Raw genomic sequence first — 25728 nt, forward strand, 5'->3', positions numbered from 1 at the left:
TACATCTTCGCTTTTTGTGACTAGCAATGCTATCGCAGCGACACGTCGTAAGCATGTAGGGAGGGATCGCGCTACCGTATCTAGCTGAGCGCTGTAGTATGCTACCGGCCTGCTGGTATCACCGTGCTTTTGGGTTAGGACGCCTGCCGCGCAACCAGCACTTTCTGTTCCGTACAGCTCAAAGGGTTTCCCATAGTCTGGCATACCTAATGCTGGCGCCTGCGTTAGGCACTGTTTGAGTCTCTCAAATGCCATCTCGGATTCGTCTGTATGCGAAATCCGATCAGGTTTGTTTGATGAAACCATCTCCTGCAAAGGTAATGCTAGAATGGAAAACCCTGGGATCCAGTTACGGCAATACCCACACATTCCTAAAAACGTTCTGATTTGTTGCTGGGTTTGTGGCAGAGTCATGTCTCTAATTGCTTGAATTCTATCAGCGGTCAGGTGTCTCAGTCCTTGTGTTAGACAGTGTCCCAGATATTTTACTTTAGGCTGGCATAATTGCAACTTGTCTTTGGAAACCTTGTGTCCTGTGTCTGAAAGATGAAACAGGAGCTGTTTCGTATCCTTCAGGGACGCTTCCAGTGAATCTGAACACAGTAGTAAATCGTCCACATACTGTATCAATATTGATCCACTCTCTGGTTGGAAAGACTGTAAACAATCATGCAAAGCTTGTGAAAATATACTTGGACTGTCTATGAAACCTTGTGGTAATCGAGTCCATGTGTATTGGACTCCTCTGTATGTAAATGCAAACAAATATTGGCTGTCAGGATGCAGGGGTACCGAAAAGAAGGCGGAGCAGAGGTCAATAACAGTGAAAAATTTCGCAGTGGGAGGGATCTGCATAAGGATGACAGCTGGATTTGGCACTACAGGGAACTGACTCTCAACTATTTTGTTAATCCCCCTTAGATCCTGTACTAGCCTGTAACCCCTCCCCCCACTCTTTTTCACAGGGAAGATGGGACTATTGGCAGTGCTGGATGTTCTTACCAGAATGCCCTGTTGTAGCAAGCGCTCTATTACGGGGTATACTCCTAATTCCACCTCTGGCTTCAGAGGGTATTGTGGGATTTTTGGAGCTATCCTACCATCTTTTACTTGCACAACTACTGGAGCTACGTTTGCCATTAATCCAGTGTCTTGTCCATCTTTAGTCCACAGTGACTCTGGTATTTGGGATGTCATTTCTTCTACCTGGGATGGATTCCTATTTAATATAACAGTGTGGGACATTAATTTTGATGGGGAGTCTAACATGTCTCGCACTTCCTGAGCGTGATTCTCAGGTATGTCTAAGAATACACCTTCAGGAGTACAGTAAATGACGCACCCCATTTTACACAATAAATCTCTTCCCAGGAGATTAGTCGGTGCCGATGCTACCAGCAAGAAGGAATGCTTGGTATGCAAAGGCCCTATTGTAATCTCTGCTGGTTTGCTAACAGGGTAGTGCTGGACTACTCCCGTTACTCCCATGGCTGGAATTGTCTTACCAGTGGTTCTCATGCCCACTGTCGAATTTATCACTGATTTGGTCGCCCCCGTATCTACAAGGAAATTTAATGATTTACCAGCTACATCAATTGTGACCTCGGGTTCACTTCCAAGGCTTGCAATCAATTTCACTGGCTGCAGATTACAGGTATGGCCACACCCCTATTGGGTATGGTGACCTCCCTGAATCGCGCTGGCAGCAACTACTTGAGAAGGGGGTAAATGGGAACTACCCGAGACTTGCCAGTCTCTTTTTGGGGGATACCTTTTTGTTTCCCCTGCATGTGGCTCATGACTCCGTCTCTGCGGTCCCTGATCCCAATTTCGTGTGTCATGTCGTTGTCTAGGGGGTTGATATGATTTTTGTGTGTTTTTCACTCTACAGTCTCGTGCAAAATGTCCCTCTCTATGACAGGAATAACAAGTTACCACATTTGACTTACCCACTGGGTTTGGAGATTTATACAAAGGTTGCCTTGTGGTCAGGGCCTGTATACTTACTGCCATTAACTTATCACTTTGTGACTCTCTGTGTCTGGTGATATTGCGATCATGATCAACAGCGGCTTCTCTCAAAGTAGCCACCGACAGACCTCGCCAACATGGTTGCGTGGTCTGTACTCTTGTCTTTAATGCTTCTTTCAAACCATCCATTAGCACAGATACTGCTACTTCTCTATGATTTACATTTGTCTTAATGTCTTCAATGCCTGTGTATTTAGCCATTTCTAGTAGTGCCCTATGAAAATACTTAGCAGCTGTTTCTGACTCTTTTTGTTTAATGGAGAACATTTTGTTCCATTTAACTACAGCTGGAAAATACTCTTTTAACTGTAAATTTATCCTCTTTACATTATCTTGGTTGTACACATCCATAAGGGGTACATCTTCATCTAATTTACAGTCAGCTAGAAATTGTGCTGAGTCGACATTGGAGGGTAAACATGCCCTCAGCAATATCTGCCAGTCTTTGTTATTGGGCTCTACCGTATTCCCTAGGTCTCTAATGTATTTCTGACTAGCAACTAGATCTTTTCTAGGGTCAGGGAATTCAGACACTATTGCTCTTAATTCCATTCGGGAAAATGGGCAGTGCATGGCAATGTTTCTGACAGGAGTGACTCCTGAAGTGTCCGTTTTCCCATTTGGCACTGCTATTACCCTAACGGGATTAAGTTTAATAACATCATTCTGAGTAGATTCTACAGCCTGTGGTGATATGGTTTCAGCATAGTGTATGGTGCCGTACTTACCCGTTGATACGACCTCACCTGTCCCTCCGCTAGGGGCCTTTGATACTAATCTCGGGGGTTGGGACGTGCCTACTGCTGTTTCTGATATGGTGGCTGCTAGAGAGAGCGCCGATATTGTTGCCGATTCGTCCTCTTGATCACACTCCTGGGGAAAGTTTAAAACAGGGTACAACTTGCACGGGTTAATACTTGCATTACTCATCTTATTCATATTATCCTTAACATTTATACAGTTACTAAGTGCCTGTTTATTACACATTAGTGCGTCATTCTCCGCAACCAACTTCTCTCCCGTTATGTAAGGTGGCGGTGGTGCCGTAGCTATCAGTTTCCTGATAGGGTTAGATCCCGCCGCCTGAGCCAATCCTCTCTGTATTTCACCCTCTTGTTGCCATAACTGTAAATAATCATAATGTTTGATCCGTCTCTTTGCTGATTTAATGAGACATATCCTTCTCCTTAGATTTAGTAACACATCTGGGCTAAAGCTGCCTACTCTTGGGAACTTCTCCCCGTCATGTACAGTCATTCTTTCCCATTCATCACATAAAACCTCTGTGTGTGAACCGTATTTTTCACACATTACATACCTTGCCGACCCGATTGGTCGGTTTACTGAATCAACCCGAACCGAGGTTGATCGCCCCCTACCTGAACAACTGGCCCCCATAACTTGCAGGTGTTGCTTTCACTACCTCTGACCTTAATCAGGGTCTTCGGCGAACCCTTACAAAAACCAAGATGTTCAAGATAGGCCGACGGTGGCGGTTTACCGAGTACCCCACTCACTCGCCCACGCCGACCAATACGCCCACACACTGCCTTAGCGCTGGCGTACTCGACCTAGGGCCCCTATGAACCTTTATTTATTGGAACATGTGAGTGTGTTCCGCAGAGCATTGACCCTTTCCAGTAACTATTGGTTGTTGGATAGTCCCTGAGTGACCAGCGAACCTCCCTTAAAATAAAAAAAAATTCACAAATCACGTTAAAATGTACAAATAGCGTTTATGACCCCTCTAGCGTACGCAAATGGTACTGGGTCAAATTACTAACTAATGCACACAATTACGTGCGGTACAATCGTTCGGCACATAAGCAACTAATCTTATGTGCGGAGCGACCAGTGGAATCGAAAATTTCGGCTGCGAATTCCTTCAGCCAGAGCTTTAATGGCCTATATGGGTTCTGCACCAACCCCCTGGGTTGTGCTCTTTTCTCTATAGCGGACTTCTTAGTCTGCTGTACCTGGACCTCCTGGTCTGTTCCGGACCTCCTGGTCTGTGCTACAGTAGACGCTGCGTGCGTCGGCCTTTACGTTGCGTACACTAGTCTAACCCTTTTGTTAGAAACACGTGTATGCCAGCCAGATATGTCCACAGAAAATACAATTAACACGTTTATCAATGTAGATGGTCTTTAATTGTAATCATCTACCGAGCACCACCCAGGTCTTTCCTTGTATCTTAGGCAAAGCTGTGTGCGTGCTTTACAAATTACCCCTTAATGTATTACTTTTACTCTTTAACTACTAATAGCAACAAATCTTTCTTAGCACGTTATCAATTGTGAAATGGCAAACAGGAGAGTGATATGTGAAAATACACGAATGAAAAGAAATGCAGATATATGCGTGCGTGCGTGCGTACGCAAGACAGAAATAAACAGTTTTAAAAGACACTAGCGTATTGTTCTTACCTCCGGTTCCGGATTCCTTCAGCACCCTTTACTAAGCGAAGCAGACGCTTATCCAGTCAGCACTACGAGGAATATGACCTCCCGCCCTTTGCTGATGGATAATGTCTGCTGAAATTACCTAGTGCAGATATGTGAAGGACGGACGAGCCGCCAATTGATAAAGCCTACTCTTTATCTTACTTAAAACCCTCTAAAAGGTGAAAGAACACAGTACGCTATTGGCGTATGGTATACCGTAAGGGTACGCACGTTGCGTAACAATCGCTTAGCCGTAGTCGAGACGCTCGAGCGTCACGTTCGCTCACGGCCAAGAGATCACAGGCAGGCACGCTATAGGCTGCCGACTAACGTAATGATATGCTACTAGCGTAGCGGACGCTTGGGACCACGAGGAGATCACAAGCGGCGCTGATGCTCACAATGTTAAAACTTTATAACTATACCATAAACAATGTATTTATGCAATAAACCTTGGTGCAGTGATAGGGTGTAAATGTAACACAGTGTAACTTTATTAACTTGAAAGCTGTACGAGCGTCTCCGACGCTCTGAGAATACTTAGAAATATAATAAATACACAGATACCGGTATTAGGTTCTAACACCTTATATGAACGTTCTATTTGCAAAAGAATAATACAATACAAGTCATACACTACCAAAATAACATTGACTACCTAACGAGATAACTACACATGAAATACAATAGCAGTACAATAACACTTAAGAGAAAGAGAGAGAAAGAGGAGAAGAGAGAGAGAGATATGGCTCACAATAACAATAAAGGCAATATGGTTGCGGAGAAACTTACACTCAAGGGAAACAATCGCATGCGCCTCTGGATATCCAGCTCCCGATTATCAGTGGTGAGAACCGTTGAAGAGAATAGAGAGCTGGCCCAGATCGGCTTGTCCTTTTATACCCTACACATAATACAGTACAATGGTCCCTATATTCTTATTGTTCATTGGACACAGGAATTCGTCTTCGCATTATAACAAAAGGTCATAGGTTGATTCATACAGGTGGGCTGTGACTATTTCCAACTGCTCAGGTGGGTGGGAAACTAGGTTTCCCGCCGCATGGATAATAAAGTGCAAATAATAGCAAATGTCCATAAACTTCTTATGTCCATAACTATTCGCACGAGCGATTAATCCGCTCCAAACCAACACCGGAATATTGCTAATTAAATACTCTTCCGATGGATACTAAACACCACTGTGTAACCCCTGTCTGACCCTTCGTATCAAATAAAGAGGGATCTCTTTGTCTATGAACATGCTACATTAACTAAACTTTCAGATTCTATCAAAGGGACCATAATCTACAAAATACATTATATAGTTAAAATATGTTACGAACGAGTCGCCCGCTAGACGCACATAAACTTTACCGTAAATGCGCACACCGTAACGGCGAGTATGCGCACGCACGGCAGGGCTCACGAACGTGCAACAGGCACTCGCATGAGGTGCAAATATGGCAGTGTGTAGCGTGATATTTTTCTGACTTTGACACGTTTATAAGGTAAAGTGATACTACTGTGGGATGTAATATGAATTATGGACACTTTCACATGATCAAATGTGAATAAAGTTGCGGTACTGTGTGGCGTAATTGGAATTGGGGTTACTATTGTGTGGCCATGTCCCTTGTCAGCAAAAACACACCCCTTTTTGGGCTGTGCGCCAAATGTGCGAACTGTTCCTATTTAAAATATAGGGGGTACAAATACCAAAATAAGGACTGCTATGGGTGAGGGGTGATGGTGCTGGGAAAGAGGTGCAAGATCAGAGGTGGAACCAGCGGTGGCGCTAGGGGGCACCAGCCAAAATCTTGCCTAGGGCATCATATTGGTTAGGGCTGGCTCTGCTCCAGTGCCAGCCTCAGCACAGCAGTGAGTTGATTGAGGAGCAGAAATGGGTGCAATGCCAGCAGGAGAAGAACAGGCTGGCCGGGTGTTGCATGTATCTGGCATCTAGCAGTCACTAGCAGGGTGTGTGCTGAGAAGAACTGGAGGGGTATGGCCCCCGTATATCTTAAGTGCCCTGGGCCGCCTGGTCACCCTATCTGCAGAGACTTTGGACTGTGCCCACTCAGAGTCATGCCCACTCAATTCAAAATTTCCTATTGTGGTCTGTCACCACCTATGCTTGCTAGCTACTAACTGCTGTCAAATCAAGGCACACACACTCCTAGCAGCCATACAGTAGGTTAAAGTGCATTTAAAGAAGTACAGTAATAGTGCTTTAGTGATTGCATTACTGTATTTTTTATTTAAAACAAATTGCCCCATTTCACTAGAGCTCACAAATAAATAAATGAATATAAATATCATCTTATTTTCCCGAAAAGCTGCTTCGCAAAAATAGCAGTTTTTTCGGAAGTGATATTTTTATAAGGGAATCATGATCAAAAATTGTGAAATGTAAGGGTGAGAATTAAAAACTAAAAATTCTTATGTCTCAGTTTTTTTCATAATGAATATGCCCCCATGCCACAAAACAAGAATACAATACATAAGGATGCAAGAAAATGTCATTGTGACACATAATGAACTGAAACCACAAACATCACAAATGATGTATAAGCAGCTGAAGTACAGATGGAGCCATGCTAGTCGCGGTTCCGTCTGTAACTAGGGGCGCACCTTTCTCTGACAACGTCTCCACCCGGCCGGGCGGGCGTGACGGAGACGCACACCGTCCACTTGAATGGAGAGCGTTTCAGTCCGTGCGCCCAGATAGAGACTCTCACAATGGGAGCGTCTCTGTGCACTCCAGGAGTGACCAGGCGGACTGATTGCCCAGTCACGCCAGGAGTGCGCGCCTGCGAGGGAGCCGCCTCAGATGAGCGTGGCTACATCTGTACCCGACATTGCCCAGGTTTAAATGTTAAAGTTATTAACGTATCAAGGAGTTAGATGGAACTATCAATATTTTAAAAATAATTAGCAGCTCTTCCAACACACCAATGAGGTGGCTGCCCAGTGTCGTTTTTTTCTTTTCTTGGGGTGTCGCCGGTAGCCCTAATCCCCAGCTCTCATTTTTTTTTTTTGTATAATCACCTTTACCTCCAACGGTGTTCCTGCCGGCCGGCCCAAGTGGTGTTTCTGCCGGCCCAAGTGGTGTTTCTACAGCCATCTACGTGCTAATTCTAGATATGTGTAAGAATTTGCACTGGCACAAGCTGTAGCACTGATCTCATGTGCAGACTGTAAATTCTTTGCCATAGGGACTACGCGGGGCAAATTAATCAGCGGTGCCATAGTGCGTCTCATAATAAATTGCATGTCTTTCCGCAGCACTTTGTCCCCCCTGCCCCTCTCAGCAGTACCATGGGGGACACTGTTTCTCTCCACCCGTGTCTGGATGAATTTGGCCTTGCTCCCATAGGTCATTGTGCTGCGTGACTCTTCAAAGGCACTATCTGCAGGGCTGACGTGTGCAATCATGACCATTCTGCTTTTCCCGCTCAGTGCACCCTTTAGCAGCCAGGTCAGTTTACTGTCCCGATAGTTTATATGGCTGCCTGGTTTCTCGCGCAGTGCCATGATGCACTTCCTGAGGGCGAGGAGGGAGCGGTTGATGTAACCTCCTTCTTTCATGGTCTTGCCACTGTTGGTAGTCTGGCTTGCCCGCTCTGATCCTGCCAGGTCCACCATGTACAGGCGGCCTGTGCTAACCCCATCACTGCCTGTTTGTTTTACGGTGATTTGTAATATGGCATGGGAGCGTGATGAGGTCTTATTAGCTGCTGTTGTTGCTTCAGAGCGCCTTTTGTTTCCCATCTTTAGCAGATTCATGGCCTCCTCAGGAGTGCTAGGGGAGAACGCAGTAATCCCTAGTATTTTGGTGTTACCATAAGGATCCTCTCTGAGGGCCAAAGATCCAGAAGGTTTTAATAGGTCCCGGATTGTTTCCTTGTAGATCTCAGCATATGACAATGATAAAGAGAAATTATCTCTCCTTCCGGTCTCCTCAATCGTCTTATACAGGTCCTTCAGGGTGCGATAAATCATTCCGGGCTCGCGAGGCTTACCCATCATAGTATAGGTCTTCCCTGTGCCTGTTGGGCCGTAGGCGAATATGGCAGCATTGTACCCAGCTAGGATGTCATCCACTATGTTCTTCATCGTGGAATCATATACATTTTCCTGAGTAGCTGCCTGATCGAACACGTGGTTTAAGGTGAATGTTGTTTCTCTTGTCCTGCTCGAGCGCAGTACGTCATAAGGATCCTCGCCAGGGTCCTTCAGTAGCAGCGTCTGCGGACCAAGTTGGTGCATGATGCACTGGGCTCGATTCTTAGTCTCCATCAAATTAAATGGACGGATGCGCAGAGCCACAGTCACCTGATGGTCTATAGCGTTCTTCTGTTCAGTATTCATCTTCTCTCGATTCTAATATCAGAAAAGCGTAAGAAAATTATCTGTGTGTTGGCACTAGTCCAGCAATATCAGATATGAGCCAGGAAGCAGCCAGCTGCCTGTTCTATACCCATCAGCTGCATTACGACATCACTATGACATCACAATCAGCTGCACTATGACATCACTATGACATAGGCACACACCACCACCACCACATATACACACACATAGGGAGTCATTCCGAGTTGTTCGCTCGTTATTTTTTTCTCGCAACGGAGCGATTAGTCGCTAATGCGCATGCGCAATGTCCGCAGTGCGACTGCGCCAAGTAAATTTGCTATGCAGTTAGGTTTTTTACTCACGGCATTACGAGGTTTTTTCTTCGTTCTGGTGATCGTAATGTGAATGACAGGAAGTGGGTGTTTCTGGGCGGAAACTGGCCGTTTTATGGGAGTGTGTGAAAAAACGCTACCGTTTCTGGGAAAAACGCGAGAGTGGCTGGAGAAACGGAGGAGTGTCTGGGCGAACGCTGGGTGTGTTTGTTACGTCAAACCAGGAACGACAAGCACTGAACTGATCGCAGATGCCGAGTAATTCTGGAGCTACTCAGAAACTGCACAGAGCAGTCTTTTCGCAATATTGCGAACCTTTCGTTCGCAATTTTGATAAGCTAAGATTCACTCCCAGTAGGCGGCGGCTTAGCGTGTGCAAAGCTGCTAAAAGCAGCTTGCGAGCGAACAACTCGGAATGAGGGCCATAGTACACACACCCGCCACCACCACATTACACACACACATAGTACACATTACACACACATACTGTACACACAGCATATATACAGTACATACACCACCACCACCACCACCACCACATATACACACACATAGTACGCACACCCACCACCACCACATTACACACACACATAGTACACATTACACACACATACTGTACACATAGCATATATACAGTACACACACCACCACCACCACCACCACATATACACACACTTACATACCACCACATATACACACTACACGCACATACAGTCAGGGCCGGCTCTAGGCATGTTCGAATAGAGCGGCCGCGCAGGGCGCCACCCTTAATGGGCGCCGCGCGCTGGCGCCGCCATATTCGAACATGCAGCCGGCCCTGGTCACTGCAGGCGCTTGTGTGCACTGTACGCGCTGAGCGGCGCCGGTATCTAACGTCAGACGCCGGCGCAGCGCACACAAGCGCCTTGGACGCTTCCTGGCCGGCCGCCCTCCCGCCCACACCCGCACCCGGACCCGCACGCCCGCACCCGCACGCCCGCACGCCCGGACCCGGACAGCAGTAAGGATGGCACTGTGGGGGCATTTATCTGGCACTGTGGGGGCATTTATCTGGCACTGGGGGCATTTGTCTGGCACTGGGGGCATTTGTCTGGCACTGTGGGGACATTTGTCTGGCACTGGGGGCATTTGTCTGGCACTGGGGGCATTTATCTGGCACTGTGGGGACATTTATCTGGCACTGTGGGGGCATTTATCTGGCACTGTGGGGACATTTATCTGGCACTGGGGGCATTTGTCTGGCACTGTGGGGACATTTATCTGGCACTGTGGGGCGCACTGTGGGGGCATTTATCTGGCACTGTGGGGGCATTTATCTGGCACTGGGGGCATTTATCTGGCACTGTGGGGGCATTTATCTAGCACTGTGGGGGCATTTATCTAGCACTGTGGGGGCTTTTCTGTATCTACATATCTGGCACTGTGTGGCCATTTATGTATCTGGCATTGCTGGGGGGCATGTCATGTGTTGCTGGCACTGCTGGGGGGCATGTCATGTGTAGCTGGCACGGCTGGGGAGCATATCATGTAGTGTTCCCGCTAGGCGTCTGTGGCTAGGCAAAGTGTCTAACGTGCTCTGCCTGGCGTAAAGTGTCTAACGTGCTCTGCCTGGCGCAAAGTGTCTAACGTGCTCTGCCTGGCGTAAAGTGTCTAACGTGCTCTGCCTGGCGTAAAGTGTCTAACGTGCTCTGCCTGGCGCAAAGTGTCTAACGTGCTCTGCCTGGCGCAAAGTGTCTAACGTGCTCTGCCTGGCGCAAAGTGTCTAACGTGCTCTGCCTGGCGCAAAGTGTCTAACGTGCTCTGCCTGGCGCAGTGTGTATTAACTGCACTACTGTGTGGTGTAATGCGAATTGCCACTATTATGTGGCCACGCACCTTCCCCACGAAGCAACGCCCCTAAATTTTTGCTGGGTGCCTTCGGCGCGCACTATCCATGCTTTGCCATGTAGGTAGATGAGCACCAAGCATTACAGTATGTACGTCATTTTGTCTCAAAATGTGTCCTCCCTGCCCTAAAAAGTGAACACTATCGTGTAACTGGCACTGCTAGGGGGGCATATTGTGTGTAGCTGGCACTGCTGGGGGGCATATCATGTCTATCTGGCACTGCACATTGTGTATCTGGCACTATACTGGAGACATTATGTGTATCTGACACTATACTGGAGACATTGTGTGTAAGGAACACTACTGTGGCTGTTATGCGTGAGGCTGCTAATTGTGTGCGTAGAGGGTGTGTGAAAATATATTTATTTATAGTCTAATAATATGAAGTTATGAGGCCACGCCCACTTTCCAAGAGGCCACACCCACTTTTCCTGGAGCACGCGCGCCTTCGGCGCGCGCATGGGGGGGGGGGGCGCTTTTACATGTTTTCGCTCAGGGTGCAAGTAGGCCTGGAGCCGGCCCTGCATACAGTACACATAGTACATATACCATACCTCCCAACTGTCCCAATATTTTCGTGGGACAGACCCATTTTTCTGGGACTGTCCCACTCGCGGGCCATAGTGTCCCATGGTGGTGGGGGGGAGCAGTTGGAAGGTTCCTGTCACTGTGCATCAGTGAACAGCAACAGTGAATAGGCACTGTGCGCATGTGCATAGCATCTATTCACAGGACAGCGCTGGGCATGCCCCCTCAGTGACGAAAACGGGGGCGTGAATAGTGATTGTGGCACTCCTGTGAAGCCACGCCCCCTCCTCCATATGCCACGCTCCCTTATGGGGGATAAGGTCACGTTTCCCCTCATAAAGATGTTGGGAGGTATGCATATACAGTACACACACCACACATACAGTACAGTATACACACACACTAATCCATGATACTCATGAAGAAGCCATTATAGAACAGCTTACAGTACCAGGCTTTACGCAGCAGCAACTCTTTTGTGTAGTCTGGGGGTGGAGCTTGTGACTGAGAGTGACAGGCTCAGGACCCCGGTGAAGGAGAGACATGAGGGGAGGGGCGGCCACCACACTGCCTGCATGGCTCTCTGTGACTGATCCCAGGTGAGAGAGCTGGAGCCAGAGGAGGCGGGGCATGGGAGAAAGGACGGCCGCTGGCAGTCTGTGACAGGAAAGTTTTTTCTCCTGTCAACGCTGTCAGTTTACTGTGGGCCTATTTTCAATGGGGGTGCCTGGAGCTGCAGCTCCATCCGCCCCATTGTTAATCCGGCCCTGCCTGTAACACCACTGTAACACCACTCCTGTTCATACCCGCCAACTCTCCCTTAATATCAGGAAGGCTCCCTGTAATAGCAGCAGTCTCCCTGATTGCACCTTACCCCCGTTATGAAGCTGTTTTATTCTGGGGGGGGGGGGAGGGGGGCGGACAGAAATCAGAGATATATACGTATACATTAAAATGGTATCATTAATGCCATTTCCCTGCATTGGTTATACAGCACAGGTGATCCCTATGGCGACATGCTTGTGCAAACCCTGAAAAGCATCATTGTATTTTCTCTGACGTCCTAGTGGATGCTGGGAACTCCGTAAGGACCATGGGGAATAGCGGCTCCGCAGGAGACTGGGCACAAAAAGAAAAGCTTTAGGACTACCTGGTGTGCACTGGCTCCTCCCCCTATGACCCTCCTCCAAGCCTCAGTTAGATTTTTGTGCCCGACCGAGATGGGTGCAATCTAGGAGGCTCTCCTGAGCTTCTTAGGAAAAGTTAGTTTTAGGTTTTTTATTTTCAGTGAGACCTGCTGGCAACAGGCTCACTGCATCGAGGGACTAAGGGGAGAAGAAGCAAACCTGCCTGCTTGCAGCCAGCTTGGGCTTCTTAGGCTACTGGACACCATTAGCTCCAGAGGGACCGAACACAGGCCCAGCCTCGGAGTCCGGTCCCAGAGCCGCGCCGCCGGCCCCCTTACAGAGCCAGAAGCAAGAAGAGGTCCGGAAAATCGGCGGCAGAAGACATCAGTCTTCACCAAGGTAGCGCACAGCACTGCAGCTGTGCGCCATTGCTCCTCATGCACCACACGCTCCGGTCACTGATGGGTGCAGGGCGCTGGGGGGGGGGGCGCCCTGAGCAGCAATATAAACACCTTGGCTGGCTAAATTACATCACATATAACCCCCAGGGCTATATGGATGTATATTAACCCCTGCCAGATTCCTGAAAAAAGCGGGAGAAAAGTCAGCCGAGAAGGGGGCGGAGCCTATCTCCTCAGCACACTGGCGCCATTTTCCCTCACAGCTCCGCTGGAAGGACGTCTCCCTGACTCTCCCCTGCAGTCCTGCACTACAGAAAAGGGTAAAACAAGAGGGGGGGGGCACTAATTAGGCGCAGTATAATATACACAGCAGCTATAAAGGGAAAAACACTCTGTTTGGTGTTATCCCAACATATATATAGCGCTCTGGTGTGTGCTGGCATACTCTCCCTCTGTCTCCCCAAAGGGCTAGTGGGGTCCTGTCCTCTATCAGAGCATTCCCTGTGTGTGTGCTGTGTGTCGGTACGACTGTGTCGACATGTATGAAGAGGAAAATGATGTGGAGGCGGAGCAATTGCCTGTAATGGTGATGTCACCCCCTAGGGAGTCGACACCTGAGTGGATGAGCTTATGGAAGGATTTACGTGAAAGTGTCAGCTCTTTACAAAAGACGGTTGATGACATGAGACAGCCGGCTACTCAGCTGGTGCCTGTCCAGGCGTCTCAAAGACCATCAGGGGCTCTAAAACGCCCGCTACCTCAGATGGCAGATACAGACGCCGACACGGATACTGACTCCAGTGTCGACGATGAAGAGACGTATGTGACTTCCAGTAGGGCCACACGTTACATGATTGAGGCAATGAAAAATGTTTTACACATTTCTGATAGTACAAGTACCACTAAAAAGGGTATTATGTTTGGTGAGAAAAAACTACCTGTAGTTTTTCCTGCATCTGAGGAATTAAATGAAGTGTGTGATGAAGCGTGGGTTTCTCCCGATAAAAAACTGATAATTCCTAAAAAGTTATTGGCATCATACCCCTTCCCGCCAGAGGATAGGGCACGTTGGGAAACACCTCCTAGGGTGGACAAAGCGCTCACACGTTTGTCAAAACAGGTGGCACTACCGTCTCCAGATACGGCCGCCCCTAAGGAACCTGCTGACAGAAAGCAGGAGAATATCCTAAAATGTATATACACTCACACGGGTGTTATACTGCGACCAGCAATCGCCTCAGCCTGGCTGTGCAGTGCTGGGGTGGCTTGGTCGGATTCCCTGACTGAAAATATTGATACCCTGGATAGGGACAGTATATTACTGACTATAGAGCATTTAAAAGATGCATTTTTATATATGCGTGATGCACAGAGGGATATTTGCCGACTGGCATCAAGAGTAAGTGCGCTGTCCATATCTGCCAGAAGAGGGTTATGGACGCGGCAGTGGTCAGGTGATGCTGATTCCAAAAGGCATATGGAAGTATTGCCTTATAAAGGGGAGGAGTTATTTGGGGTAGGTCTATCGGACCTGGTATCCACGGCAACTGCTGGGAAATCCACATTTCTCTAACGTCCTAAGTGGATGCTGGGGACTCCGTAAGGACCATGGGAATAGCGGCTCCGCAGGAGACTGGGCACATCTAAAGAAAGCTTTAGGACTATCTGGTGTGCACTGGCTCCTCCCCCTATGACCCTCCTCCAAGCCTCAGTTAGATCTCTGTGCCCGAACGAGAAGGGTGCACACTAGGGGCTCTCCTGAGCTTCTTAGTGAAAGTTTTAGATTAGGTTTTTTATTTTCAGTGAGACCTGCTGGCAACAGGCTCACTGCATCGAGGGACTAAGGGGAGAAGAAGCGAACTCACCTGCATGCAGAGTGGATTGGGCTTCTTAGGCTACTGGACATTAGCTCCAGAGGGACGATCACAGGCCCAGTTTGGATGGGTCCCAGAGCCGCGCCGCCGGCCCCCTTACAGAGCCAGAAGGCAGAAGAGGTCCGGAAAATCGGCGGCAGAAGACGTCCTGTCTTCAACAAGGTAGCGCACAGCACTGCAGCTGTGCGCCATTGCTCTCAGCACACTTCACACTTCGGTCACTGAGGGTGCAGGGCGCTGGGGGGGGGCGCCCTGAGACGCAATAAAAACACCTTGGATGGCAAAAAAATGCATCACATATAGCTCCTGGGCTATATGGATGCATTTAACCCCTGCCAGAATCCATAAAAAAGCAGGAGAAAAGTCTGCGAAAAAGGGGCGGAGCCTATCTCCTAAGCACACTGGCGCCATTTTCCCTCACAGCTACGTTGGAGGGAAGCTCCCTGTCTCTCCCCTGCAGTCACTACACTACAGAAAGGGTTAAAAAAAGAGAGGGGGGCACTAATTAGGCGCAGTATTAACTATACAGCAGCTATAAGGGGAAAAACACTTATATAAGGTTATCCCTGTATATATATAGCGCTCTGGTGTGTGCTGGCAAACTCTCCCTCTGTCTCCCCAAAGGGCTAGTGGGGTCCTGTCCTCTATCAGAGCATTCCCTGTGTGTGTGCTGTATGTCGGTACTTTTGTGTCGACATGTATGAGGAGAAAAATGATGTGGAGACGGAGCAGATTGCCTGTAATAGTGATGTCACCCCCTAGGGGGTCGACACCTGAGTGGATGAACTGTTGGAAGGAATTACGTGACAGTGTCAGCTCTGTATAAAAGACAGTGGTTGACATGAGACAGCCGGCTACTCAGCTTGTGCCTGTCCAGACGTCTCATAGGCCGTCAGGGGCTCTAAAGCGCCCGTTACCTCAGATGGCAGATATAGACGCCGACAGAGATACTGACTCCAGTGTCGACGGTGAAGAGACGAATGTGACTTCCAGTAGGGCCACACGTTACATGATTGAGGCAATGAAAAATGTTTTACACATTTCTGATAATACGAGTACCACCAAAAAAGGGGTATTATGTTCGGTGAGGAAAAACTACCTGTAGTTTTCCTGAATCTGAGAAATTAAATGAGGTGTGAGATGATGCGTGGGTTTCCCCCGATAACAACGGATAATTTCTAAAATGTTATTGGCATTATATCCTTTCCCGCCAGAGGTTAGGGTGCGTTGGGAAACACCCCCTAGGGGGGATAAAGCGCTCACACGCTTGTAAGGGCTCTACCTTCGCCTGAGATGGCCGCCCTTAAGGATCCTGCTGATAGAAAGCAGGAGGGTATCCTAAAAGGTATTTACACACATACTGGTGTTATACTGCGACCAGCAATCGCCTCAGCCTGGATGTGCAGTGCTGGGTTGGCGTGGTCGGATTCCCTGACTGAAAATATTGATACCCTAGATAGGGACAGTATATTTTTGCCTATAGAGCATTTAAAAGATGCATTTTTATATATGCGTGATGCACAGCGGAATATTTGCCGACTGGCATCAAGTCTAAGCGCGTTGTCCATTTCTACCAGTAGAGGGTTATGGACACGTCAGTGGTCAGGTGATGCGTATTCCAAACGGCATTTGGAAGTATTGCTTTATTAAGGGAGGAGTTATTTGGGGTCGGTCTTTCAGACCTGGTGGCCACGGCAACAGCTGGGAATTCCACGTTTGTACCCCAGGTCGCCTCTCAACATGAGAAGACGCCGTATTATCAGGCGCAGTCTTTTCGTGGACAAGCGGGCAAAAGGTTCCTCATTTCTGCCCCGTGACAGAGGGAGAGGAAAAAGGCTGCAGAAATCAGCCAGTTCCCAGGAACAGAAACCCTCTCCCGCCTCTGCCAAGCCCTCAGTATACGCTGGGGCTTTACAAGCAGAATCAGGCACGGTGGGGGGCCCGTCTCAATGAATTTCAGCGCGCAGTGGGCTCACTCGCAAGTAGACCCCTGGATCCTTCAGGTGATATCTCAGGGGTACAAATTAGAATTCGAGACGTCTCCCCCTCGCCGTTTCCTAAAGTCGGCTTTACCGATGTCTCCTTCTGACAGGGAGACAGTTTTGGAAGCCATTCACAAGCTGTATTCCCAGCAGGTGATAATCAAGATACCCCTCCTGCAACAGGGAACGGGGTATTATTCCACACTGTTGTGGTACCGAAGCCGGATGGCTCGGTGAGACCGATTCTAAATCTAAAATCTTTGAACACTTACGTACAGAGGTTCAAATTCAAGATTGAGTCACTCAGAGCAGTGATTGCGAACCTGGAAGAAGGGGACTACATGATGTCTCGGGACATCAAGGATGCTTACCTTCATGTCAAAATTTACCCTTCTCACCAAGGGTACCTCAGGTTTATGGTACAGAACTGTCACTATCAGTTCAGACGCTGCCGTATGGATGGTACACGGCACCCCGGGTCTTTACCAAGGTAATGGCCGAAATGATGATATTCCTTCGAAGGAAGTGAATTTTAGTTATCCCTTCCTTGGACAATTCCCTGATAAGGGTAAGATCCAGGGAACAGTTGGAGGTCGGTGTAGCACTATCTCAGGTAGTGTTGCGACAGCACGATTGGATTCTCAATATTCCAAAATCGCACCTGGTTCCGATGACGTGTCTTCTGTTCCTAGGGATGATCCTGGACACAGTCCAGAAAAAGGTGTTTCTCCCGGAGGAGAAAGCCAGGGAGTTATCCGAGCTAGTCAGGAACCTCCTAAAACCGAGCCAAGTCTCAGTGCATCAATGCACAAGGGATCTGGGTAAAATGGTGGCTTCCTACGAAGCAATCCCATTCGGCAGATTCCACGCAAGAACTTTCCAGTGGGACCTGCTGGACAAATGGTCCGGATCGCATCTTCAGATGCATCAGCGGATAACCCTGTCACCAAGGACAAGGGTGTCTCTCCTGTGGTGGTTGCAGAGTGCTCATCTTCTAGAGGGCCGCAGATTAGGCATTCAGGACTGGGTCCTGGTGACCACGGATGCCAGCCTGCGAGGCTGGGGAGCAGTCACACAGGGAAGGAATATCCAGGGCTTATGGTCAAGCCTGGAGACATCACTTCACATAAATATCCTGAAGCTAAGGGACATTTACAATGCTCTAAGCTTAGCAAGACCTCTGCTTCAAGGTCAGCCGGTGCTGATCCAGTCGGACAACATCACGGCAGTCACCCACGTAAACAGACAGGGTGGCACAAGAAGCAGGAGGGCAATGGCAGAAGCTGCAAGGATTCTTCGCTGGGCGGAAAATCATGTGATAGCACTGTCAGCAGTATTCATTCCGGGAGTGGACAACTGGGAAGCAGACTTCCTCAGCACGACCTCCACCCGGGAGAGAGGGGACTTCACCCAGAAGTCTTCCACATGATTAAAAACTCGACAGGTATTGCGCCAGGTCCAGGGACCCTCAGGCAATAAGCTGTAGACGCTCTGGTAACACCGTGGGTGTACCAGTCAGGGTATGTGTTCCCTCCTCTGCCTCTCATACCCAAGGTACTGAGATTGATAAGATGGAGAGGAGTAAGCACTATATTCGTGGTACCGGATTGGCCAAGAAGGACTTGGTAACCGGAACTTCAAGAGATGCTCACGGAGGATCCGTGGCCTCTACCTCTAAGAAGGGACCTGCTCCAGCAAGGACCCTGTCTGTTCCAAGACTTACCGCGGCTGCGTTTGACGGCATGGCGGTTGAACGCCGGATCCTGAAGGAAAAAAGGCATTCCGGATGAAGTCATCCCTATCCTGATCAAAGCCAGGAAGGATGTAACCGCAAAAACATTATCACCGCAATTGGCGAAAATATGTTGCGTGGTGCGAGGCCAGTAAGGCCCGACGGAGGAAATTCAACTGGGTCGATTCCTACATTTCCTGCAAACAGGAGTGTCTATGGGCCTGAAATTGGGGTCCATTAAGGTTCAAATTTCGGCCCTGTCAATTTTCTTCCAAAAAGAACTAGCTTCAGTCCCTGAAGTTCAGACGTTTGTAAAAGGGGTACTGCATATACAGCCTCCTTTTGTGCCTCCAGTGGCACTTTGGGATCTCAATGTAGTTTTGGGTTCCAAAAGTCACATTGGTTTGAACCACTTAAATCTGTGGAGTTAAAATATCTCACATGGAAAGTGGTCATGCTGGGCCAGGCGCGTGTCAGAATTGGCGGCTTTATCCTGAAAAAGCCCTTATCTGATTTTCCATTCGGACAGGGCGGAATTGAGGACTCGTCCTCAGTTTCTCCCCAAGGTGGTTTCAGCGTCTCACCTGAACCAACCTATTGGTGGTGCCTGCGGCTACTAGGGACTTGGAGGCCTCCAAGTTGCTAGACGTTGTCAGTGCCCTGAAAATATATGTTTCCAGGACGGCTGGAGTCAGGAAATCTGACTCGCTGTTTATCCTGTGTGCACCCAACAAGCTGGGTGCTCCTGCTTCTAAGCAGACTATTGCTCATTGGATTTGTAGTACAATTCAGCTTGCACATTCTGTGGCAGGCCTGCCACAGCCAAAAATCTGTAAATGCCCACTCCACAAGGAAGGTGGGCTCATCTTGGGCGGCTGCCCGAGGGGTCTCGGCTTTACAACTTTGCCGAGCAGCTACTTGGTCAGGAGCAAATACGTTTGTAAAATTCTACAAAATTGATATCCTGGCTGAGGAGGACCTGGAGTTCTCTCATTTGGTGCTGCAGAGTCATCCGCACTCTCCCGCCCGTTTGGGAGCTTTGGTATAATCCCCATGGTCCTTACGGAGTCCCCAGCATCCACTTAGGACGTTAGAGAAAATAAGAATTTACTTACCGATAATTCTATTTCTCATAGTCCGTAGTGGATGCTGGGCGCCCATCCCAAGTGCGGATTGTCTGCAATACTTGTACATAGTTATTGTTACAAAAATCGGGTTATTATTGTTGTGAGCCATCTTTCAGAGGCTCCTCTGTTATCATGCTGTTAACTGGGTTCAGATCACAGGTTATACGGTGTGATTGGTGTGGCTGGTATGAGTCTTACCCGGGATTCAAAATCCTTCCTTATTGTGTACACTCGTCCGGGCACAGTATCCTAACTGAGGCTTGGAGGAGGGTCATAGGGGGAGGAGCCAGTGCACACCAGATAGTCCTAAAGCTTTCTTTAGATGTGCCCAGTCTCCTGCGGAGCCGCTATTCCCATGGTCCTTACGGAGTCCCCAGCATCCACTACGGACTATGAGAAATAGAATTATCGGTAAGTAAATTCTTATTTTTTACCCCAGGTAGCCTCTCAACATAAAAAGACGCCGTATTATCAGGCGCAGTCCTTTCGGCCCCATAAGGGCAAGCGGGCGAAAGGCTCCTCATTTCTGCCCCGTGGCAGAGGGAGAGGAAAAAGGCTGCAGCAAACAGCCAGTTCCCAGGAACAGAAGCCCTCTCCCGCTTCTGCCAAGTCCTCAGCATGACGCTGGGGCTCTACAAGCGGACTCAGGCACGGTGGGGGCCCGTCTCAAGAATTTCAGAGCGCAGTGGGCTCACTCACAAGTGGACCCCTGGATCCTTCAGGTGGTATCTCAGGGGTACAAATTGGAATTCGAGACGTCTCCCCCTCGCCGTTTCCTAAAGTCTGCCTTACCGACGTCTCCCTCCGACAGGGAGGCGGTATTGGAAGCCATTCACAAGCTGTATTCACAGCAGGTGATAATCAAGGTACCCCTCCTGCAACAGGGAAAGGGGTATTATTCCACGCTGTTTGTGGTACCGAAGCCGGATGGCTCGGTGAGACCCATTTTAAATCTAAAATCTTTGAACACTTACATACAGAGGTTCAAATTCAAGATGGAGTCACTCAGAGCGGTGATTGCGAACCTGGAAGAAGGGGATTATATGGTGTCTCTGGACATCAAGGATGCTTACCTCCATGTCCCAATTTACCCTTCTCACCAAGGGTACTTCAGGTTTGTGGTACAGAACTGCCACTATCAGTTTCAGACGCTGCAGTTTGGATTGTCCACGGCGCCCCGGGTCTTTACCAAAGTAATGGCCGAAATGATGATACTCCTTCGAAGGAAGGGAGTTTTAATTATCCCTTACTTGGACGATCTCCTGATAAGGGCAAGATCCAAGGAACAGTTGGTAGTCGGAGTAGCACTATCTCAAGTAGTGCTGCGGCAGCACGGTTGGATTCTCAATATCCCAAAATCGCAGCTGATCCCGACGACACGTCTTCTGTTCCTAGGGATGATCCTGGACACAGTCCAGAAAAAGGTGTTTCTCCCGGAAGAGAAAGCCAGAGAATTATCCGAGCTAGTCAGAAACCTCCTAAAACCAGGCCAAGTATCAGTGCACCAATGCACAAGGGTCCTGGGAAAAATGGTAGCTTCCTACGAAGCAATCCCATTCGGCAGATTCCACGCAAGAACATTCCAGTGGGACCTGCTGGACAAATGGTCCGGATCGCATCTTCAGATGCATCAGCGAATAACCCTGTCCCCAAGGACAAGGGTGTCTCTCCTGTGGTGGTTGCAGAGTGCTCATCTTCTAGAGGGCCGCAGATTCGGCATTCAGGACTGGGTTCTGGTGACCACGGATGCCAGCCTGCGAGGCTGGGGAGCAGTCACACAGGGAAGAAACTTCCAGGGCTTGTGGTCAAGCCTGGAGACATCACTTCACATAAATATCCTGGAGTTAAGAGCCATTTACAATGCTCTAAGCCAAGCAAGACCTCTGCTTCAAGGTCAGCCGGTGCTGATCCAGTCGGACAACATCACGGCAGTCGCCCACGTAAACAGACAGGGCGGCACAAGAAGCAGGAGGGCAATGGCAGAAGCTGCACGGATTCTTCGCTGGGCGGAAAATCATGTGATAGCACTGTCGGCAGTGTTCATTCCGGGAGTGGACAACTGGGAAGCAGACTTCCTCAGCAGGCACGACCTCCACCCGGGAGAGTGGGGACTTCACCCAGAAGTCTTCCACATGATGATAAACCGTTGGGAAAAACCAAAGGTGGACATGATGGCATCCCGCCTCAACAAAAAACTGGACAGGTATTGCGCCAGGTCAAGGGACCCTCAAGCAATAGCTGTGGACGCTCTGGTAACACCGTGGGTGTACCAGTCAGTGTATGTGTTCCCTCCTCTGCCTCTCATACCCAAGGTGCTGAGAATTATACGGCGGGGAGGAGTAAGATCTATTCTTGTGGCTCCGGATTGGCCAAGAAGGACTTGGTACCCGGAACTTCAAGAGATGCTCACAGAGGAACCGTGGCCTCTACCTCTGAGAAGGGACCTGCTCCAGCAGGGACCCTATCTGTTCCAAGACTTACCGCGGCTGCGTTTGATGGCATGGCGGTTGAACGCCGGATCCTAAAGGAAAAAGGCATTCCAGACGAAGTCATCCCTACTTTGATAAAAGCCAGAAAGGATGTAACCGCAAAGCATTATCACCGCATCTGGCGGAAATATGTTGCGTGGTGCGAGGCCAAAAAGGCCCCAACGGAGGAATTTCAATTGGGTCGATTCCTGCATTTCCTGCAAGCAGGAGTGTCTATGGGCCTAAAATTAGGATCCATTAAGGTCCAGATTTCGGCCCTGTCGATTTTCTTTCAGAGAGAACTGGCTTCAGTGCCTGAAGTCCAGACGTTTGTTAAGGGAGTGCTACATATACAGCCTCCTTTTGTGCCTCCAGTGGCACCCTGGGATCTGAATGTTGTTTTGGATTTCCTAAAATCACATTGGTTTGAACCACTCAACACTGTGGAATTAAAATATCTCACATGGAAAGTGGTCATGTTGTTGGCCCTGGCTTCAGCCAGGTGTGTGTCCGAATTGGCGGCTTTATCCTGTAAAAGCCCTTACCTGATTTTTCATACGGACAGGGCAGAATTGAGGACTCGTCCTCAATTTCTCCCAAAGGTGGTTTCAGCGTTTCATCTGAACCAGCCTATTATGGTACCTGCGGCTACTAAGGACTTGGAGGACTCCAAGTTGCTGGACGTTGTCAGGGCCCTGAAAATATATGTTTCCAGGACGGCTGGAGTCAGAAAATCTGACTCGCTATTTATCCTATACGCACCCAACAAGCTGGGTGCTCCTGCTTCTATGCAGACTATTGCTCGCTGGATTTGTAGTACAATTCAGCTTGCGCATTCTGTGGCAGGCCTGCCACAGCCAAAATCTGTAAAAGCCCACTCCACAAGGAAGGTGGGCTCATCTTGGGCGGCTGCCCGAGGGGTCTCGGCTTTACAACTCTGCCGAGCTGCTACTTGGTCAGGGTCAAATACTTTTGTAAAATTTTACAAATTTGACACTCTGGCTGAGGAGGACCTGGAGTTTTCTCACTCGGTGCTGCAGAGTCATCCGCACTCTCCCGCCCGTTTGGGAGCTTTGGTAATCCCCATGGTCCTTACGGAGTTCCCAGTATCCACTAGGACGTCAGAGAAAATAAGAATTTACTTACCGATAATTCTATTTCTCGTAGTCCGTAGTGGATGCTGGGCGCCCATCCCAAGTGCGGATTATCTGCAATACTTGTACATAGTTATTGTTAACAAATCGGGTTATTGTTGTTGTGAGCCATCTATCCAGAGGCTCCTCTGTTATCATGCTGTTAACTGGGTTCATATCACAAGTTGTACGGTGTGATTGGTGTGGCTGGTATGAGTCTTACCCGGGATTCAAAATCCTTCCTTATTGTGTACGCTCGTCCGGGCACAGTATCCTAACTGAGGCTTGGAGGAGGGTCATAGGGGGAGGAGCCAGTGCACACCAGGTAGTCCTAAAGCTTTTCTTTTTGTGCCCAGTCTCCTGCGGAGCCGCTATTCCCCATGGTCCTTACGGAGTTCCCAGCATCCACTACGGACTACGAGAAATAGAATTATCGGTAAGTAAATTCTTATTTTCATCAACAAGCAGATGTTACTAACTGCTTTGAGACTCGTTACATTTGGATGTAAGTCAGATTTATGACACGGCTCTCAGGCACAGCAGTACATGTCCACTTTAACACTGCGCTCATTGGTGTTGTTTTAACAATCTCCATGAAATGCTTTTTTAAAAGTAGGTATTATGCCTGTAACCCTGCTATAATACCACTCCTGTAACACCACTTTAACACCACTCCTAACCAGCGGCGCCTCCTGCCTTCTAGTAGGAGAGGTCTGCCGCTACCTGTGCCATGACCGGAGAGTAGAGAGCCAGCCGGGGCACCGGTGCCTGCACAATGGATCTGTCAGACGCCTGGACCAGTGCATGCGCACAAGAGGCCACGGGACTGTGCATGCGCAAAACGCCGGCTTCTATGGACTGCATCGGCTGCAGCCCATAGACGCCAGACAGGGCTGCCTGAAAGGCAGGGAGTGGCTTCCTACAGAAAGCCAGATCTCTGCTAATTGCAGCCTGGTCTGCAGTCTCAGACGGCAAAAACAACTCCCAATGAGACTGCCTGTAGTGTCAGTGCGCCAAGTAGTGTGCCTGTAGTGCCCTCGCCACGCTGCGGGCTCAGTGGTGACCTGCGCTGGCCACGGGATCTATTCACGCTCTATGGGTGTCGTGGACACCCACGAGTGGGAATAGTCCCTGTTGGTTGGCATTCCAATCATCGGGATTGAGAGAGAGCGGGATGTAGGGGGAGGTTATGTGACTGTCGGTCCCCTGACCGTCGGTCAAATGAATGCATCCCATGCCCTTATTAACTGTGCAGCTTATACACATAATAAATGCCCCAACCCATCCCCCCACACACACACTTACCTCATGTGTCACTGATTTTTCCTATAGGCTTCCGCTTTGGTCCTGTCTCCTCTCAGTGTGCCACCGGCTCCTCTCTGTGGTCTCATTACCGCCACAGACCAGCACCATCATAAGGGGACCACCACCACATCTATTAATGCTGGAGCAGTGGCTCACAGAGAGGAGACAGTGCTGCCTGTACAGATAGTCCCATTGCCGGGAAAGGAGGGCTGGTGGAGGAGGAACCCGTACTGCCTCCACATACAACTGACGGAACACCGTTCAGGCCCACTTTAACCCCTGCCTACCACCACATGTACACACTGCAAACACACACACACACACACACACACACACCACTGCATATACACACACAGTAAACACTACACGCGTATACAGTCAGGGCCAATGCAAGGTTTCTCGGCACCCTAGGCAAAATTTCTGCCTACTCCCTCCCACTCCCCGCCCCTCAGGTTTAAATGAGGAGGTGGCCTTTTAGAAGTTACACAGCTGCTGCTGTCAAATAGAGAGTGCACCCTACAAAAAAAATTGTAAAAAAAGACACTAAACATGACCCTAGCATGGAATCCAGGTACGCTGTAGTCAAGGGGAAGGGTGACGACACAGGCAGTAGATACAGATATATATATATATATGGAGTGTATTCAATTTGTGAGGGAGGGAGGGTTCTTGCTCATTACATTGAGCATATAAGAGTATGACACATTACAGTTCAAATGATGCCACATTACAGTGCCCCCTTATCATTATAACATCCACTACACACTCCTCTCACTGACAATGTAACATCACACAGGTCAGGCTGGGCAATGGATCAGACACAACTGCTTAACAGGCAAATCTGGGAAATTGGTATCCAACGATAAGCCTCTTGCCCCCATAACATTGGCACCGCTTGCACAGAGTCATCTTTTACATTGGACTTAATGCAATTGGCCATGGACCACAGGATTACAAGGACCCGCCCCCTGCAGACATCACAGCCACCACGAGTAGTACCG

The 25728-nt window shown here is 48.9% G+C and overlaps 1 protein-coding gene across 1 annotated transcript; it reads right to left on the reverse strand.

Annotated features, from left to right (window-relative positions):
- Positions 1-7474: 7474 nt before the first annotated feature.
- LOC134929428 (kinesin-like protein KIF19) lies at positions 7475-8936 on the reverse strand. The gene has a single exon (XM_063925059.1). It carries the CDS (start codon positions 8847-8849, stop codon positions 7593-7595), a length of 1257 nt encoding a protein of 418 aa, XP_063781129.1. The 5' UTR covers positions 8850-8936; the 3' UTR covers positions 7475-7592.
- Between the last annotated feature and the right edge of the window lie 16792 nt (positions 8937-25728).

The sequence above is a fragment of the Pseudophryne corroboree genome, chromosome 5 (genome assembly GCF_028390025.1).
Source record: "Pseudophryne corroboree isolate aPseCor3 chromosome 5, aPseCor3.hap2, whole genome shotgun sequence".
NCBI lineage: Eukaryota > Metazoa > Chordata > Amphibia > Anura > Myobatrachidae > Pseudophryne > Pseudophryne corroboree.